Source organism: Ceratotherium simum, chromosome 7 (assembly GCF_057802395.1).
Source record: "Ceratotherium simum simum isolate JZ-2026a chromosome 7, ASM5780239v1, whole genome shotgun sequence".
NCBI lineage: Eukaryota > Metazoa > Chordata > Mammalia > Perissodactyla > Rhinocerotidae > Ceratotherium > Ceratotherium simum.
In genome coordinates, this window is record NC_141906.1 from 73,425,331 (window position 1) to 73,445,413 (window position 20,083).

General features: G+C 44.4%; 1 protein-coding gene across 11 annotated transcripts in view; it reads left to right on the forward strand.

Annotated features, from left to right (window-relative positions):
* The window catches only part of GRAMD1B (GRAM domain containing 1B), a 229,257-nt gene that overhangs the window by 135,127 nt on the left and 74,047 nt on the right, over nt 1–20,083 (forward strand). Inside the window, exon 1 of one of the 11 annotated variants that reach the window (XM_087433841.1) lies at nt 6,194–6,426. The exons of the other annotated variants lie outside the window; for them this stretch is intronic. Coding sequence (XP_087289967.1) covers nt 6,404–6,426 — 23 coding nt within the window. The 5' untranslated portion in view covers nt 6,194–6,403. Of the gene's footprint in view, nt 1–6,193; nt 6,427–20,083 lie in introns of those variants that run through there. 11 annotated transcript variants of the gene reach the window in all.

The window sequence follows — 20,083 nt, forward strand, 5'->3', positions numbered from 1 at the left end:
TCTGCTCCAGATATGCTCCCAGTGACTTCCCAAGGTCACGAGGAGGCGTGAGCTTCTGGTGGTGGGAAGAGCAGCTGATGGGGAAGTGGGAGTCAGGAAGGCTGAATTCTCCAGTGGGTTCACGGCTTCCACGTTTCCCCTGGCTGGGGGCCTTGAGTGTCTGCTTATGAGGTCACCAGCAGTATGCTCTGGTTGAAAGACCTCTCACCATTCTAGTCCCTACTTATGGATGAGGCAAGGAACACCAATCCTGTTTTTGTTGGGTTAGGAAAGGAATAGTACCAGGGTAGGTGAGACCTTAAGGCTTGTAGGAGGCCAAGAGAAGGTCAAAGCAGCTAAAATCGGAAAGGAGCTTTTCTAACCTTCATTCCAAACCCAGTAAGTTTGGAAGAAACCATTGTAGCAAGAGGCTTGGAGTCAACAAACCAACCTCATGTTAATCAAACCTTGTAAACGCAACAAACTTTTGAATATCCATAAGCCTGGGAAAGCCAATTTTGTGAACTTAGATTTTTGAAAATTCAGATAACACAAAATGTTGTCATAGTCAGTCCTTCCCCCACCACCGTCCTGCCCTTTCATCAAGTCTGTTCACAAAAACCCAAAGGAGAAGATTCGTGTCAGGTGTTTTCTAATTACTTTTTTTTTGTTGTTGTTAGGAAGATCAGCCCTGAGCTAACATCCGATGGCAGTCTTCCTCTTTTTTGCTGAGGAAGATTGGCCTTGGGCTAACATCTATGCCCATCTTGCTCTACTTTATATAGGACACCGCCACAGCATGGCTTGACAAGCGGTGCGTCAGTGCGCGCCTGGGGTCCGAACTGGCGAACCCCGAGCCGCCGAAGCAGAGCACGCGCACTTAACCGCTGTGCCACCGGATCGGCCCCTCTAAATACTTTGTTTATTTTTAAATTGTTTTTGCTAAATACTGAATAGATACAAAGATTATTTATAAAACTTTAGGGGCCTGCCTGGTGGCATAGTGGTTAAGTTCGCGGGCTCCGCTTCTGTGGCCCGGAGTTCGCAGGTTCAGATCCTGGGTGCAGACCAACGCACCGCTTATCAAGCCATGCTGTGGCAGGCATCCCATATATAAAGTAGAGGAAGATGGGCATGGATGTTAGCCCAGGGCCAATCTTCCTCAGCAACAAGAGGAGAATCGGCAATAGATGTTAGCTCAGTGCTCGTCTTCCTCACCAAAAAAACACCCAAAACCAAAACCAAAACTTTAAATATGTGTAAAGCATATAGAAAGAAGAAACAAAAAACTTCTTACCTGTCCTGCTGACCCCATTGTCTTCCCCACCCTTCAGAGGTGACCACCTTTCTGAATGTGGTTTGTCATTCCCTTGATTTTTCATTTTATAGATACAGAATATCTATATGGGTATAAAATATGTCTGTTTTATGTGTTTGTTCTATAGCTGTATATACATGGAATCGTACTGTGTGCCTTCTTCGTTGATTTGCTTTCTCTGTTCGACATTGTGTCTGAGATTCATCCACTTTGTTGTGTGTCAGTAATTTATAAAGTTTCTGTATGCTGTTGCTATATGCTGTCCCACTTTAAGAAAATACCACAGTTGTTCATCCTTTCTGCTGTTTATAGACATTTGTTTCCAGGTTTTTGGTTTGTTTCTGCAAACTACGTTATTACATATAGTGCTGTATGAAGTTTGTCTTGCGCATCTCCTAGTGTGAGTTTCTTCGGTCAGTGGGGTAGAACTGTTAGGTGTTAGGGGATGCATTTCTTCAACTTTACTACCTAATACCAAATAGTTTTCTGAGGTAGTCAAACCAATATGCACTTCCACTAGCAACTTTCCAGCTTTGATACTATTAGACTTTTAAATTTTTGTCAGTCAGGTGGGTATGGGATGGCACTTCATTGGAGTTTAAATTCGTGTTTTCCTGAGTATTAATGAGGTTGAGTACCTTTTTATATATTTATTGATCATTTCTTCTTCTGAAATTGCTTATTCAAATCATTTGTCTGTTTTTCTTTTTTAAATTTATTTATTTATTTTTTTGCTGAGGAAGATTCACCCTGACCTAACATCTATTGCCAATCTTCCTCTTTTTTTTTTTTTGCTTGAGGAATATTCACCCTGAGCTAACGTCTGTGCCAGTCTTCCTCTATTTTGTATGTGGGTCGCCCCCATAGCATCGCTGCCAACAAGTGGTGTAGGTCCATGCCTGGGAATCAAACCCAGGCCGCCGAAGCAGAGCGTGCCGCACTTAACCACTAAACCACAGGGCCAACCCCTTGTCTGTTTTTCTAGTTGTCTTTTTCTTATTGATGTGGCAATTTTTTTTTTTAATGATTTTATTTATTTATTTTCCCCCAAAGCCCCAGTAGGTAGTTGTACATCATAGTTTCACATCCTTCTAGTTGCTGTACGTAGGATGTGGCCTCAGCACGGCCGGAGAAGTGGTGCGTCGGTGCGCGCCTGGGATCCGAACCTGGGCCGCCAGCAGCAGAGCGTGCGCACTTAACCGCTAAGCCGCGGGGCCGGCCCTGATGTGTAAAATTTTTTAAATAAATTCTGTGGACAATTCCTTTTTCAATTACATCTGTTGCAAATATCTTCTCCCAGAAAAGCCTTGTCTTTTCTCTTTTCTTATGATCAATTTGGATGTTCAGATGTTCTTAATTTTACTGTGGTTGAATTTATCAAGCTTCTCTTTTCTGGACATTGGTTTTTGTGAATTGTTTAGAATATCCTCAGGCAACAATCTGTGTGAGGATCAGTTTGTAATTATGATTTATCCGGGGAGCTTTTCTTTCCTCCTTTGTTCACTGCCAAGGTTTAAGACAGGGAGTTTTCCTATTAGTTCCTTAGCAGCATTTGTGAGTTTTTTTCAAGTTCATTCTTAGGGTGAGAGTATAGCCAGCAGGGCCCACTTCATGAGGAGATCTCGTCTTACACCTGTCACATTAGTGGGCTTTTGGCCTTGTCTCTTGTCCATCATGTTCTTTGAGGCCATGAAAACCAAAGCCCAGTTTCATAGGTTCCGCAAACACCCCCTCTAGACCATGCATCCTCAAGGCTTTCTTTACTTTTCTGGGTTTCTGCCCTCAGCAAATTTGTGGCTTCTAAATATTCCTTACTGTTTTGATAGCTCATCAAGCATTTTAAAAGAATTTTTGTTTTCTTTCTAAATGTTTTATTTTATTCAGCATTTTTGGTTGTTTTTAGCGGGAAGGTCCATCAGGATACCTAGTCTGCCGTATTGCCAGAAATGGAAGTCTTTGGAATTTAGTTTTTTCTAAAAATTTTTGCCCGTCCTGAAATATGAATATCAAGGACCGGCCAGATTGCAGAGTCAGGCAGAAGCAAGAAAATCAGATGCACCTGCCTGATCATTAATCTGCATTTCCACCCCCAGAGTAATCTAGAATCATGTCAGTGCTGACAGCTTACAGGTCAGGGAACTTTTCAAACCGTACAGACTGCCCTCTATGAGAAGATAAAAGAGGGAAAATGCACTAAATGAGGAATGTTTCTTCATTTTGCTTGGTCTTATTTTTTAATTTACTTCAGGGAAAGACAGTGATCTCGTGGCTCTTTAAAGCCATGTTTAGATCATATTTTGAGATTTTCTTTATGGACCACAGAAATGGAGCCAGGTTCCAGAGCTCTGTGAAAAGCCCTGGTTTCAGAAACAAGAAAGAGCCAAAGGGAATTCGAGGCAGATGATTGTCTCCCAACCCACTAGGCTCTCCTTTGTTCCTTCCGTGTGATGTTCCTCACGGCACATACACACATTGACACTCAAGCCAGTAACTCATCAGCAACAGAAAGAAGCAGCCGGCTTGATTTAGTCTCTTGTTTACCTGTTGCCTGGATTCTTTTTGTCCTGGGATCATGTGAGCCCTTATAAACCAGCTTGTCTGATAGAGAAGATTGTTTTATAAGCATACATTGTGATTAAGAGAGTGAGTTTGGAGCCGGACATGCCTGCATTCAGATCCCGAGCTTGCGGCTTGTTGGCTGTTCGGCCTTAGTCAAATCAAGATACTACACTCTTTATACTCTTTAGCTGCATTATCTGAAAAACAATGATAGTTACTACTTCATAATATGGATGTGAGGATTAAATGAGATAATGCATGTAAAATGCTTAGCATGATGCCTGACACAACGCAGCCCTTAATAAATTCTTACTAATACTTGCAAAGGAGAGTTTTTTTTTAAAAAAAAAACAAGAGTCAGAGCTAAAGAATTTTAACAGTACAATAACGTGTTTCTAATGTAAAACTTGGAAAGCTTTGATCCAGGTTTTATGTGTTACCTGTGATCAGAGCAGTTGCTGGGGCAGGAGGAGAATACTAAGAATATTTACATCTGCCTGGACCCTCGAAGTCTAGGGGCTGGGTCTCATGTCCTGGGCGGCCCTTTGGGTGAATAATCTGCATCATAAAGGAGAATTTCTATGCACTTCTGAAATCGGTTGCATCCCCACAATACCTGTCCTGTATTGGACAATATCTAGGTCCAGGCTCAGGAACCTTTAAAAACATAACCACAAATGTGTTCAGAAGTCTTAAAAGCATTTCAGTGTTGTCTGACATGAGAGCTATGGATGGAGGGAAATTCCATAGCCCAGGGCTGCTTTGGGAGTACATCTCTGAAAGCTCAGAATGCCTTAAAGAATATTTCTGCTGATCCATCTGGACACTGGAGAGAGACTGCAGTGTTTTAGTTAGGTTCTAATAAGGTCACTTCAACTAAACACTTGCTTCTGATACCCCTACTGTATGCAAGCCCTCCTGGTCAGTGGGAGATGGAACTGAATGAGAGACACAGTCCCTGTCTTCATGGAGTTTACCATCTAAAAAGTGGAAGGCAGATAATAAACAAGTAATTACAAGTACAATGAGTGTTACCAACAGGGATCTGCGCTCCAGTTTTTCTTAAGAGTATCACTTTAGAAGGTCAAGTATAGATGATATGCATACAACACATATGGATGTCTGTAGATTGCTTTGGGACAAGTTATGGGGTAAAGGCTTATTACCGTTCAGTTGAAGGTTGCTATTTCATAATGAATCTCATCTTTATTCCTTCTCACCCATCTGCATTACTGACTCAGATAGTAATCTAGGGGAGGACAAAAAGGAATCACATAGCTGGTAAAGTTTTTCGGGGTGGAACCACTGGGCCTCAGCTTGGAGGTTTTGAGAGGAGCCTTTCCCCCCTCTCCCATGAATCGAATGTTCCAGTAGAAGTTGAAAATCTCAGTCCCTCCTCACTTGATGCTCTGCTTGGTCTGAATCTTCTTGGAGCCCTGTCAGCAATAAAATGCTGTTTAAATCCTACACCAGGCCTTTGTAGCCGCCTTAAAAGGATTGCCGGGCCCCAGGTGACTGGGGGCGCTGCTGGGCCACCATAAGTGGCTGCCTCACCATGCGCCCCAGAAGTCGGGCGAGGCAATTTCCCCAGCAGGGGAAGAGAACTGTGTGTTCTGTGTGCTATGAACTGCTCGGGATCTGCAGCCAGTCCTGCTCGCCTCGCCTTGCCTTGCCGGGGAGAGGGTGAGGATTCTATTTAAGGTGGTCTTGTGCAGCTCGCTGCCTTCGGACCCCTAGGCACTCACCAGCCGGCCTTTCAGGTCTGCGTAGCTTGGATTCCTGAGGTTTGCACAGGGCCTGGGGTCAAGGCTGCCCTCTGGGCTAGGGGTGGGGCATTTTAACACTTTGGTGGATGCCCATGGAAGTGCTCATCTTCAGATGTTTCTGCCCCTCTCTTCTTCCTTCTCTGGCACCACATTCCCCACCCACCCTCTCCCTGACTTTCTGTCCCATCCTGGGACAAACATGTGCTGTGTCTTTAAATGGGCGGAAGTGGCTGGCAGTGCTTTGCTTGGGTACTGCATTGATTAGGAGATTATATGGAGCTGCCGGAGCTGCCGCCTGGGGGAAGAGAGGTGCAGATTCTGCTAGGTTTTTGCTCTCCTCCTGGGCTCTCCTTGGGTTCTTTCCCCAAGGCTGCTCTGAGCCAGCGTGAGGTGAGGGTGGGTGGGTGGCCGGCCCGCCTGCCTGTTGACAGCAACTCCAGGGCTTGTTTTGCAGCCTTGCCAGCATTACCCATCTCCCATCAGGAGCTGGCAGTGGCAGCAGCGGCTCGGGCAGGCAGCTCTAGCCCCGGGCTGGATTTGCAGAAGCTGTCCTTCGCCTCCCAGCCCAGCTCTCAGCTGGGAAAGGGGGAAGAAGGGAAAGCAGCAGTTCTTCTGGTTTGCGCTTTCTCTCTGTCTCTTCTTTCTCTTTCTGAGTTCAAGTCACATTACATGGGATTCTGTTCTTTGGGGACCTCGTCATCTTTTCAAATATGTCCTGGGACCTCCGGAGCTGTAACGGGGATGCTAAGGACACGGTCAGTGGCTTATCGTGACTGTACTAATGAAAGGATTCAAGCTGTCCTGGTAAGTGGAGAGGGGATAAGGCACCTTCCTCTTCTGTTTTCTCTCTTCAACCCTGTGCTTTCCTCAGCACCTCAGCATCCTCAGAGAGATCTCCTTCAGACAGGCCCGTCTCCCTAGATGGGTATCAAGGGGTTAAGATGGGAGCCACACTCTCTACAAAGTTGGGTTACCCTCCCTGGCTCAGCCCAGCTTCCCTACCGCTGCAGTATTTTCTGCCAGCATCTTCCTGGGGGAGGGGTTTTGTGGAAGTTGGGGGGCTGTGGAGAGAATCAAACTGCAGCTGAAAAGAGTCTCCAACTTTGAGGAGGCTGCAGGGTGGTGCACACTGAGGGAACTTGATCAAGAAAGATCCCTTTCACGAGGGATCCTGGACGTCCACCTCAGGCTGCTGGTGCAGCTGTACCTTCCCTACCCAGACAGATGTGCTGAAGGGCCTTTCTCACCTTGCTGCTTAGGGCACCCTCACCTTCGGTGGCAGTCTCCGACCTCTTAGCCAGGCTGCTCCCTGAGGGGCAGTCATGAGGGGCGAGGCTCCAACCTCTAGCATGCCTGGTGTCCAAAGGAGAGTGGACCACCCCCACCCTCAGGCCCACCACATGCACATACCTTGGGGCTTTGCAAGCGCCTCTTCCTGGGCTTAACGTTGAGATATTAAAGCCGCCTCTTGCTTGGAGTGTGGGGTAGCTGTATTGCAGCTGCAGAAGTAGTCAGAATATTTTTACCTTCCATTTTAAAAATAAAATTCTTACCTCTCCCTCTTTTCCTTTGAATCAGATGGGTGGGTGAATTGGCTTTTTGTCTGATTGAGAAACTGGAAATTTTGCTTGGAAAACTTTGTCATACCAGAGATCTGGTACTCCCTGCAGGGTGGTGTGTGCAGCTCAGAGGAGAAAGGCTTCTTGGACTGGGGATGGAGCTTTCTCTCCTTGAAGACAGTGGAGGGTGGGAGGAGGAGAAGGAGCTTGGGAGTGCTCCCTGCAGAGATGTGTCCTGCCTTCCTCATGCCAGTAGTCCAAGGTTGGGGTGGTGGTAGGTCATCTCTCTGCATTGGAGGTTGATTTTCAGAGTCGGGAGTAGGTATTGAGCAGGTTAATGCTTGGAGTCCCGGCCTGGCTCTTGGCCACATCTGGCTTTCCAGAAACCCCTACGCTAGGTTGAACCCTGACAGAATTAGTCTAGTCCAGCCCTCCCCCTTTAGGCAAGAGGAGCCTTTAGTGGGTGTTGAAAAGGTACTTTGTGGAAGGGAAAGGGATGAGCTTAGCTCCTGCAAGCTTAACTCTTAAAAATGGTGCGATTCGGTGGAGTGGTGAGCATCGTGACCATCCAGCCTGTAGTTTCTTCTCCTCAGGATTAGGCATCACTCTTTCTTTTGTTGAGCTCTTGTGCTGAAAGCTCTCCTCTGAGTTTGACAAAGGGAGGTAGAGGTGTCATCCCTGCTCTTGCTCTCTTTGGGGCCAGGTTCCCTGTTCCTTCTAGGTTGGAAGCCATTAGCAGAATCTGTTGTCATTGGGAATTCCAGGCCAAGTCAGGGTCCAAAGCTGCCCCTTTATTCCTCAGCAGAGCCGAGCTGGGCCTGTGACTTGAGTGAGGCCTCCAAAAAGACCCCAGGTGCTGCTGGGAGAGCGGGGACACTGGGCTCGTCATCAGAAATCACTCAGCGTCCCTCCATGCCCTGCTGTCAGCATACCTGGGTTGGGACTGAGGGGTGCTTGGCTGTCATTCAGGATGAGACATCACTTGAACACGGAAGGCTTCTCTGCTCAGCCTGGGTTGTCCCTCAGGGACATGGAGAGATGTTTGCCTTTAAAAATCTGCCTTAAGTGTCTCTTGATGCATTTCAACGGGAGAACTGTGTTAAGCTGGCAACTGTAATTGGGGCAACCTTGTCCTTTTCAGCCAAATAAAATGTTACAAGGATGGGGAAATTTTGTCATTATGTCTGCCTGGGTACTGTTAGCTCCTGTGATTCACTGTCTCATTAGGTACAGATATATTGGTCTGTTTTGGCTTAGGGGCCAAACCTTGTAGTTGTGTTGTGAGTGTTTGGGCTTGAAATGTGGCTCTTTTTGGTGGGATCCCGTGTCAGGGTACTCTCTGCTCTCCCAAGGAAGACTTGGTAGAAACAAGATGACTAAATATATCGGCTACCTTGTTCTGGATAACGCTTTCTGTATATGGAAGAGGATGGAATTAATTAGCAGTCTAATGTTTGAATCATTTCTAGAAACATTTCTGGAATGCCTACTGTGTGTTAGTGATATAAAAGATGATGATAATACTGATAATAACAATAATAATGGCAACTAACATTTATTGAGTGCTTACCATAGGTCAGGCACATATTAAGCACTCTACATGTGTTCCATCACATGGTACTTCCAGCATTATGATTAAGATCCCCATTTTATAGAGCAAGGAAGCTGAGACACAGAGAGGTTAGGTAACCTGCTTGAGGGTGCACAGATAGGAATCAGGCTTTGGATTTGCAGGTAATTTTCCCCAATGATTCACCTGTTCATGGTTGCTCTTCTATAGCGCGCTTTCCTCTGTATGTAACACCATACTATATATTGACTTTTATTCTGCTTTGCTGTATCCTTGCCTTATATTTATTTGGTTAGTCAATTAGACTTTTAATAGTGTATGGAAATGCGTTATCTCATTCGATCCTTACTATAATCCCATGAAGCGGCTGATATCTCCATTTGAGAGCTAAGGAAACTGAGGTGCAGAGTGGTAAATGGTTTTGACTAAATTCATGCGACTAGTTAGTGAAAAATCCAGGGTCCAAACGCTTGTTACTTGACCATTACTTCAGTTTTGCGACTACCACAACAACAGCAAGGTGTGTCTATGTCAGACCTTCTTTCCCGGAGAGCGGGGTCAAGGTCTGTACATCCGTTGTTCATCCATCCCTTCATTCTACAAATGTTGACCAAGTAGTTATTTTCACAGCCCTGTGGCTAGGCGTTATGGGGGTTAAAAAATGTAAAAGACATTGCCTCTGACTTCTAGGGACTGGTAGCCTCACAGATAGAATGAGACTCAGCCCCTCTCCAAACACACACACACACAAGACCTACAAGACGAGTCATTAAATGCTAAGGGACAGATACATGCAATGAACAAAAAGCACCGTAGAAATTCAGAGGCTGGAATTCGTTTCCGCTGGGGTAGCGGGAAAGCTTCGTAGTGTAGTTGGCACTTGAGTAGGGATTTGAAGGCTGGACAGTGTTAGGTAAGTAGGTAAAGTAAGTGTTAGGTATTACTTTGTACAGCACTAACACCACACCGCGTGGAGTTCCGAGGTTATCACAGGGGATGCCTTTGGATAAAGCTAGTCAAGATATGTGTCTATGATTGACAAGTGGCTGGACTGTGAGATAGAAATCCTCCCCCTAATCCAGCCTCCCCTTCATTAGGGCAGAGGCTTTAGGCTTTCTCAAAAGGTAATTCTGTGATTCCATCTCCTGACGATTTGGTGAGCAAGGTAAGGGCAGCGGTGGAGGAGACTGAGACCGGAGATGACACAGGCAAAGAGACAGGGCTGTGCCAGAGCAGAGCTGTGGGACACATGCAGTTTGGAAGCCAAGTAATTTTCTGAAGAACAGTTCACCAATCCTCCTTAGCTTCTACATGGTTAATTTTGTGTGCGTGTGTGATGTAAAGCCATTCCTGATTCCTGTAGAGCTTCAGAACCTCCAATACCAGGAAGGTCTCCAGTTTTGCGGGGCTGCTCCCTGTACAGACTGTTTTGGCCTCCCCGGGACTTGGCAGACTATAGTAACATCTGTCTTGATTCTCTGTCCTCATGTTCCAGGTCCTCACATCTGTTGGGGTTGGTGGTACAATCTCTACAGATCCCAGAGGCTGTGACAGACCTTCAGGAAAGTCAGTATGCTGGAAGAATTTGATTCTGGGAAAAAATAGAGAGAGAGTCTAGTTCTTGACACATAGCAGGGGAAGCATTTCTGTGGCCAGGTCTTGGTCCACAGATGAGAGGAATTTCAGGTTTCTCTTTGTGTCTGAGTGGGTGCGTATGCAATCATGCTCCTTTCACACTGTTTATTTAGGAATATGAGTGCTGTGCGAGAGAACCTACTCGCTTATGTTCTTACCAGGTAACGGACAGAAATTCCTTTTTGCACTCCTCCATATTTCATGGCGATTAATGGTCAGCCATATTTTATTTGATACGAAAGGTGAGTTGTCCAGTGTACTTTTTTCCTTCAAAAATCTGTTAACGAATGGGGTGCTGTTCTTCTTCAGCTCTGGTTTAGACCCGTGAAGGGAGAAATGGGTTAGGTTGCAGCAGGGAGAATTTAAATGAGACGTAAGGAAATAGTTCAGAATTTCTGTCTCTGGAGTGTTACGATCAGGGCATATATTTATCTTTTGAGGTTCTTTCTGTGAAAAGTTTACTCTAGAGGAGGAGGAAGCCCTGGATGTGGCCTCTGCATGCCTCCTTTAGAGCCAAGCTTCCCAGCTCTTCAAATGTCTTCCAGAAGGAGAGCTGCAGTGAAGGCTGGGGTGGCTCAGTAGCTTGAGATTCTGGAGAGGCCAACTGGTGGATCTGAATCTTGTAACCACCTTTTGACCTGCTGTGTGGCCTTGGTTGGTGGCTTCTGTTTGCCTTGGGTGGTAGTTGTTCTGAAATGGGATTAAACAACAGTGCTAGGCAGATTAGTTGGTTTCTCAGCTTCCTTTTGACTGATGGTTTAGAAAAGGCCGCAGTCCTGATAGAGCGGGTCGCTGTGATGTGGATTGTTGGTGCACTTCTTGAGCCAGCAGGAGACACTAAAAATAAACCTTCATTTGGAAATATTAAATATTCATTTACAAACATCCCCCAGCAGGCCCACCCTCTTGCTGATAGTACGAGAGTTGCTTCATTATTTGGTGGGATGGGAATTGGAGTTTTCCCATGATCTGGTAAATCCAGGACACTGAGTGCTGGTCTAAGCATTTCAATCCCTTGAGTGATCAGGACAGCGACCGAATCTTCTGAAAAGGAGAGGCCTTTCCCACCCCTCCCCTAGGTTTGTACTTTGGGAAACTGCACCTGGCTTGAAATCAGTAGCAATAAGCATTGTTTGCTTTGTTTTTTTGTTGTCATCATCATTATTACTTTAAGAGAAAGAGATTTACTATATTAGAATGTAAACTTCTGGGTGGCAGAGATTGTGTCAAACAAATCAGATTATGAGTACTTGAGGTTCTTTGCTGCTGGCTAGAAACCTTTCCTCCTGGCCAATTTATTGTCATTAAATTTTATTGCTGGAAGAGATGACTTAGGGTTTCTCATGATGGAACTTGGAGAAGACTGCTTCTGATCTCTTGCTAAATTGTCCAGAAGGCTGTGCATTTGTTCCCTAAATGAGTTGTGAAGGTGAAAGGATATGATAAACTAGATATTGCTAGATGTTTTTATGTTTATTTATCCTTAGTGCTGTTCTTTGGTTTGCATTTGCAGAAAGATGTTGAGTTAAACTGGGTAGGCTAGGTTATGTTATGGTAACAACACCGCCCCACCCTCACCCGCACTCAGTAGTTTAACTCACTGCAGATTAGTTCTTGACCACTCCCCATCCCCCGAGGCTCTGGAAAACTCTCCAGGGAAGCCATCCTCCAAGTGGTAGTTGAATCATCCAGGCTGTAGAATCTCCTGGCACCTCCCTCCGCGGTCACTAGAGAGGGGAGGAGATCAGGGCTCTTAAATGCTTCTCCTTGGAAGCAAATACCCTGTTTTGCCCTTTCATCACATTGACCCGGTCACATGGCCCTGCCTGACTGCAGGAAAGCCGGGAAACAGAGGCTTCTGAATGGCAGGAGGAGAGGAGGGCTGGAAATATCGTTGAGCACCGGTAATGCTCACCATCGCTGCTTTTATGGAAGTGTGGGCATGGGCTTGCTCCCCTCCTTAAAGCTCAGCAATGTTTCCTCACTGCCTGCGGAACAAAGGCCTTAACTGGAGATATCATGGAGGACCTTGTGTGACCTTTGGCCAGGGGTCAGCACGCCACAGCCTGGAGCCCAGTTCAGCTTGCCGCCTGTTTTTGTACAGCTTGCAGGCTAAGAATGTTTTCTTACATTTTTAAATGGTTGAAAAAATCAAAAGTAATATTTCATGACCTGAAAATTGTATGAAATTCAGATTTCAATATCCATAAATCAAGGTTTATGGGACACAGCCGTGCTCAGTTGTTAGGCGCTCTCTGGGGCTGCTTTCGTGCTACAGCATCAGAGTTGAGTAGTTGTGACAGACCTGTGGCTCACAAAGCTAAAATATTTATTGTGTGGCCCTTTACACAAAGTTTACTGCCCCCTAGTTTAAGTAACTAGAGCTGCCTCTCAAGTGCAACAAAATGATATGTTTTTACTGGATGATTCCTAGCTAGCAGTCTTGTTCTAGGCACTAAAATAGTAATAATGATGAAGATAAGGCTATTAATAACAACAGCTAATACTTACATAACAACTTACTATATGACATATTTTAAATGTTTTCTGTGTATTAACTCAGCAGTTTTGAGCTATGCACTATTACTATGTAGATCTACAAATCAGTAAACTAAGGCACAGAGAGGTTAGGTAATGGGCTGAAGGTCACACAGCCCAGAAGTGTTCCAGCTGGCAGTCGGACTCCAGAGTCCATGCTCTTAACCACTGTAATTACAAAGCAATTGAAAGACAGATCTTTGCCCATGAGAAGAGAGACAGCTGATACCCATGTAAAGTTAAGGGAATAGTCGAAGGTAGTTTATGAAGACATTTAATGACGCAAATGACTAACTACCAAAAATATGCAAGAATAGAGAGAGGGAAAGAGCAGTAATGGGCAAAATAAATGGAGAAGGGCTGAATGGAAGAAGTGATATGTGGGTCGATCCTTAAAGGTTGGAGGACACTGAGATTTCAGCAGGTCTCTTGGGCAGGGAAGAAGCAAGAACTGGGCCACTGAAACCAGAATGAGGGCCTGTTGGAAGGGAGAGAGCTGAGCAGCCTGATCAGAACAGAGGGGTGTGTGGGGATGCTGGGGTAGAAGCTTAAGTGGCAAGACGGGGCTCACAGTACCGCCGTGAGAAGCCCTCGGGCTCAGGATGCTCGGAGAGCATGGAGATGCATTGCCCAGCTTGGTGGGCAAGGCGCTCTGGGGCCTAGACCTGGAGTAAGTGTGTAGTTTGGGGGCCTGTGTGAAGAAGAGCGTTAGAAGTTATAATAACAATGTCTCTAGGAGCTTTCCATTTCTTTTAAATCTCATATAACCCTCACACAACCCTGCGGGAAAGGTGGTATTTATCCCATTTTACAGCTAAGGAAACTGAGTCTCAAAGCGGTTTAGGTAACAGGCCTAAGACCATATGGTAAGTGGAAGAACTGGCATAAAACTGAAGCTGTCTAGCTCTAAAGCCTGTGCTCTTAGCCTCTGCACTCGAGTCCTTGAGTTGGTGTTTATTTGCTAGAAATCTGGAGCTTTAATCTTAATTCAGAAAAGGTTTGCTAAGGAGGTGGGGCGATCTTTCTGGGTGCAGCTGCTGTCTCTGCCAGTCTGTCATACGGTTCCCAGTGTACTCACCCCCATGGTGAGCCGTGACCCTAGTCATCGCTCATCTGGTGGCTGTCACTTCAGCACTGGGTCAAGGTTTCTTTAAAAAAATTTTTTTTCAATTTCTGAAATGTATCATGCATGCAAAAGAAAGTATATAATGTATCTGTACAGCTTAAAGAAATATACGTGGTCTGTTCGCCATCCGGTTAAACATTACCTAAACCTTTGAAAGCCATTCAGTTTTTTGTTTGTTTGTTTTATAAGATTTATGAAAATATTCAAAGGCTGGGAGGACAAGCCCCAGAAAATGCAAATCTTGGGAACTGAGCATTGACTAGGTTCCTGAGTCTGGGCTTGGGACTCTCCCACCCAGAGGAGGTAGGTTATGTTCTCTGCCAGCACCTCTTTGTTCTAACACTGGTATAATTGGCTGCTCCCTAACATGGAGCCCCCTCCCTTTAGCTATGTGGTGGACCCCTAGGGATAGATGCAGGTGGTTCTGCTGCTTTCTAGTTGTCTGACTAGAGGCAAGTTACTTACTCTCCCCAAGCCTTGATTTTCTCATCTATCAAGTGGGGCTAATCACACCTACCTCCCAGGGCTGTGGTAGGCTTGGGAGGATTAAATGAGAGATTCCTGTTAATGCACTTAGGAGGAGGCCTGGCATATTGTAACCACCTTATAAATGTTAAGCTGCTATTAAAATCTTTATGGTTTTATGTTTGGCATTGTTCAAAGAGAGTGTGGTCATAATCCTTGCTCTCCGCACACCTAAAATCCACCATTATTTCTCATGCCCTAGATGGATACAAAGACTGATCATCATCTTTACTGGAGTAGCCGGGAAAAATAGTCTTAGGCCACTCTCAGTCAGTTTTACCCCTCCTTTCAAATCATATGTGTCAGTGTCCTCGCGGGAACCCTTCTGTCTTCTATCCCACATGGGTATAGTCTCCTGGCCACTTAACCGGAGGCTGGATCTTGTTCTTCTGATCACTGGGTGTGTGACCTTCAGCAAGGCACCAATGCCTTCGTCTCTGAGATGATAGGTGAGACTAGAACAGCAGATTTTCTCTCTTTTGGATCTCCATGGACTTCAGGCCAAGGATCTCTGGAGGACAAGGCCCTTTAATTTTCTTCCCAAGTTCCCACTGGACTCTTCCTATCCTCTCTTTAATTCCTTTATTCATTTGTGTACTTGATGAACATTTCTTGAGCACCCACTGGGCTAGGTGGTAGGAACACAAAGATGAGTAAGAACTGGTCCTTGCCTTAGAGGGGTGCCTACGGTAGTGGGGGAGCCAGAACTGGACTCCCTTCTGTGTAGGGCCTCCCCAGTGCTGCACCTTATAGGAAAATTCCACAGAGGAACTCAGATGCCTCTCCTGCTGTAGTGCAAATAGATTTATCTTTCAGTTAAGATCTTTTTTTGGACCCTTTCTCCAGAGACTGGGAGCCTCATTGTTTCATAATAGCTTCCCGACAGTGACCTCAACTTTTTATCCCTCCTGAATGGTCATAGTTTATAGCTGATGGCATTATGACATGACATGCAAAACCCCTTTGTTTTCCAGAGGCTTACTTGACAAACCTCAGGATGCAAATTTTGGGAACTGTAACCATTGGGCTTTTGAAGGTCATCTGCTCTGCTGGTTGCACATTATTTTCCTTAGCCATTTTTTGGTCTAAAATGTACCTTTTTAAAATATTTATTTATTTTGCATCGATTGACTCTGGCATGTTCAAATGGTTTTTTTTTTAACCCTCTGATTTCATAAACCAAGAGTTTCTACTTCACGTTCTTGCCTTCTTTGATATAAATAAGCAAAATAAATTTGTACTTTTGTGAGGCCCATTAGTAACTGGAGCTAACCACTGCCATTTAGCTATTGAGCAGTCTTTGTATAAACCATTACATTTGTAGCTGCAATGATAGTACTCCTGTTTATGAAGGTCTGTACTTGGAGCAGAAATACTCATCTCTGTTAAATGCTGAGAGTATTGTGTGTGCAGCTATAGAACTGGTTTTTCTTGCTTGCTGCAATCTTAACTTCTTTCTCTGGCTAAATTCTCCTAAGTACATTTCTAGGCATAAGTTAGGACCACTTTTGAGCTGGTCATTAGTGCTAAATATAATTAATAATTGTCATCACCAGTCACAAAAGACCCTTAGCCACCATTGCCAGGAGAAGGACTATCAACTCCAGATCTGCAGCTCTTTCTGTTCCCTCGCTTCCTGGAATGGGCTAAGCCAATATTCGAACATTTTCATCACCTCAAAAAGAAATCCCATACCTTTTAGCTGGCCCTCCCCAACCCTTCCAGCCCAGCCTTAGGCAACTGCTGACTTACTTTCTGTCTCCATAGATTACCTTATTCTAGACTTTCATGAATGCAGTCATGCATGTATGTGGACTTGTGTGACTGGCTTCTTTCACTTAGTATAAGGTTTTCAAGGTTCATTCAAGTCATAGCATGCATGTATCAGTGCTTTGTTCCTTTTTTATGGCTGAATAATCTAATCTCTTCTTGTAACCTTTGATCCATTTTTCATTCAGCTATCATACACATCAGATTTCTAACCCTTCTTTAAAAATTGAATTTGGCTCCTTGTTGCCTACAAAATACAGTTGACACTCGGGCATGGCACTCAAGGCCTTCCCCAGTCTGACTCCATCCTTATGGTCCAGCCTCATCATCCCCTCCAGGGGGGAGCACCAACCCTGCTGTCCCCACAATCCCGACTGTTCTTCATGGAGCATGCCACATACCTTTCATATCACTTCAGTCTTTGGGGATGCTGTTCCTCTGCTTAGGGTTCTCCTTTCCCTGCCACGGAAATCCTACTTACCCTTCAGAATGTAGCTTTCCTATCCTCTCGTTGAAGAAGTTGTCCCAGGTTTATCTCATGCCCCAATAGAAATTAATGAGTCCTTTTCCATTCTCTGAGCACTTTGCTTGGATTCCCATAATTTCATTGTCTTGGATTAGGTGTCATTCTCTTTTATAACGTATTAAATCTACTTTGAGAGTTGAGAGTTATCCTAGTTTTTGTTTTATTAGCTTGTTGAACTTTCTAGAAGGCTTTACACAGTCAATGCTCAAAAAATATTTGCTGGATGATTGATTGCATTCTTGGATTTATATAGTCCTTTTTGCTTTTCAAAGTTCTTTTACATATTTCTTCCCTTTTGAAAATTAGAAGTAAAGAACTTTTGGAAGAAAAAATTATCAGTAGTTTTTTTTTTTTTTTTAACAGTTTATAATTTTATTTATTTATTTTTCCCCCAAAGCCCCAGTAGATAGTTGTATGTCACAGCTGCACATCCTTCTAGTTGCTGTATGTGGGACGCGGCCTCAGCATGGCCGAAGAAGCGGTGCGTCGGTGCGCGCCCGGGATCCGAACCCGGGCCACCAGCAGCGGAGCGCGCGCGCACTTAACCGCTAAGCCCCGGGGCCGGCCCCTATCAGTAGTTTTAACTTGCGTGAATTTTTCTTTTTTTTTTTTGGTGAGGAATACTAGCCCTGAGCTAGCATCCGTTGCCAATCTTCCTCTTTTTGCTGGGGAAGATTGGCCCTGGCTAACATCTGTGCCCATCTTCCTCTATTTTATGTGGCATGCTGCCACAGCATGGCTTGATGAGTGGTGTGTAGTGGTGTGTAGGTCAGTGCCCGGAATCCGAACCTGTGAACCCCAGGCGGCCGAAGTGGAGCGCACAAACTTAACCACTATGCCGCTGGGCCGGCCCCTGAGGTTTGTTTTTTTCTTTTTTTGCGACACAAATTGTCTGTGGGCATCGTAGAAAAATTAGAAAATATAAAGTCAAAACAAAGAGAAATCAGTCATAATACCACCCATCAGAGATAATCACTATTAACATTTTGGTTTATATCCTTTAAGCTATTTTTTCTGTCTATATTATACATAGAAAAATGTAGATAGTGAAATTTATCACTCATTCTATGTACTGTTCTGAAATTCTTTAATTAACAATATCTGATCTCTCTATAATAATATTGATTTCTGTAATTACTTTTAAGGGTAGCACGGAAAATATGCAAGTATTCATTCTCCTCATATTTGACATTTAGGTTATTTCTAATTCTTCAAGATTAAAAATAATGTCATACTAACATTCTTCAGATAACAACTTAGAGGCCAGATTTTTAGGTCAACAGCTTTTAACACATAGTGCCAAGTGCCCTTTGGAAAGGTTGTTCCGGTTACACACCCACCAGCAGGTTATGAGAGAGTTTGTTTCTTCCGCTTGTCCTTGCCTGCCTCGGCCTTACCGTTCGTTTTAGTCTTTGCCAATCTGATATTCCACAAGTGGCATCTCAGAGTTGCCTTAATTTGCATGTCTTTGATCACTGGTGACGTGCTTTTAATTTCCTTATCACCCATTTATATTTCTTCTGTGAGTTGCCTTTTTTGTTCTTTGCCCACCTTCCTGTTGATCTGTTTGTCTTTCTCATTGCTCAGGACTCTCTAACGTAATAAGGATGTTAACCCTTAGTCGTACACGTTGTAGGTATTTTCTCTGGAATTTTTCTCTTTTAACCTCAGGCTGATTTCCAGCACATAGAAGTTTGTTTGTTTGAATGTGATCAAGTCAATCACTCTTACCCTTTACAGTTTCTGTGTTTGGTATTATTCATAGAAAGTTCCTCCCAAACTTAAGCGTATACGTATTCACCTGTGCTTTCTTTGAGTCCTTCTGTGATTTTGTTTTTTAAATTTAATACATTGGTCCATTTTGATATAAAATTGTATCTACTTTTATAAAACCCAGGTGACTAAGTTTTCAGTCTTGGGACTAGAAGGAACTCTGGTAGGTCACATCCATTTTCCTAGTGTCCGAACACCAGCCCAGGTGGGTGAGAACCCCTTTTCCAGAGTACGATAGTCTCCTGCTTCCTATCAGTCACCGCCATTTCCCATAATCTTTTCTGAAATCATCTCTGTAATTGTGTACCATTTGTATATTAATAAGATCTATCTCGGTAGGCTGGTTTGAAGATTAAATGAATTTGCAAATGAGATATATGACCATCTACAGCACACTGCTTGGCACGTGAATGTTCCACATATGTTGTGTTGAGTGAATAAGTGAATGAATGTGGTGTGAACAGTGATAAAGGTCACTGAGGATATTGTAAGATAGAAACAGCTCTTCCACTGAAGCAGGGCCTTGGCCAAGCAACAGTGTAGGGAGAACACTTGCCAATTACAATGTGCCCTGGGAAATGTGGAAGAAGGAAAAGTTATGATATGGGTTTTGAGAAGGTGACAGTCTAAGGGTTAGGACGAGGCCGTAGGCTCTCATACACCATGCATAAGGTACGCGGAAGTGTGAGCCATACTGGAGAATCCCAAGGGATGCTGGAGAGGTTGAGATCTGGGGGAGCATATCAGGGAAATCTCCCTGGGAAGATGCATTGGGGGCAGAGCTTTGAAGGACGGCTGGGACCATATAGGGTGGATTTGTGGAATGAGGTCATTTTATGTGGAGACTGATGTAAGCAAGCAGTATTTTTTTTTCAATTTGAAGTAGTGATTTTTTTTGCTTCCCTTTCCACCTCTTTTGCTTTTGATCTGTTTTCTCATTCTCCACTTTTCTTATCTTTCCTGCTTTTAGTGCCATTTAGAAATTGTCATGATAAAAGTTGTTAGTGCAGTTGAGAAAGTTATTTTTGAAGTGCTTGAGCTCTCGGGTAGAAGGACACCAGGGAGCAGGAAATAAATAGGACTCAGAGTGTCCTTATGAGAGAACCACGGTCATAACAGCCTCTCCAATTCCAACCAAGGCAGAGGTGAAATTTGTGTTTTCTGAGGTTTAACTAGCACATAGTAGGCACTCCCCTATTTAAATGAATCAACAAATGAGTGAAAATATGCACCGGTTCCCTGAGATGTATAGCTGTTTAGGAGGCTGGTGAAGAACAGACTTGAAGGATCCCAACCCTCTGTGGCCTGGGAAGCTGGATGGGGGTCGGACGTTTTTGCTATGAGGGATGCTGAGGAGGACACCTTGAGGGGTGGCCATTCAGTCAGTACCTCACTGAGTTTGCTGAAAGAGGAGACCCTGATCCTTGTAAGCTCCCAAT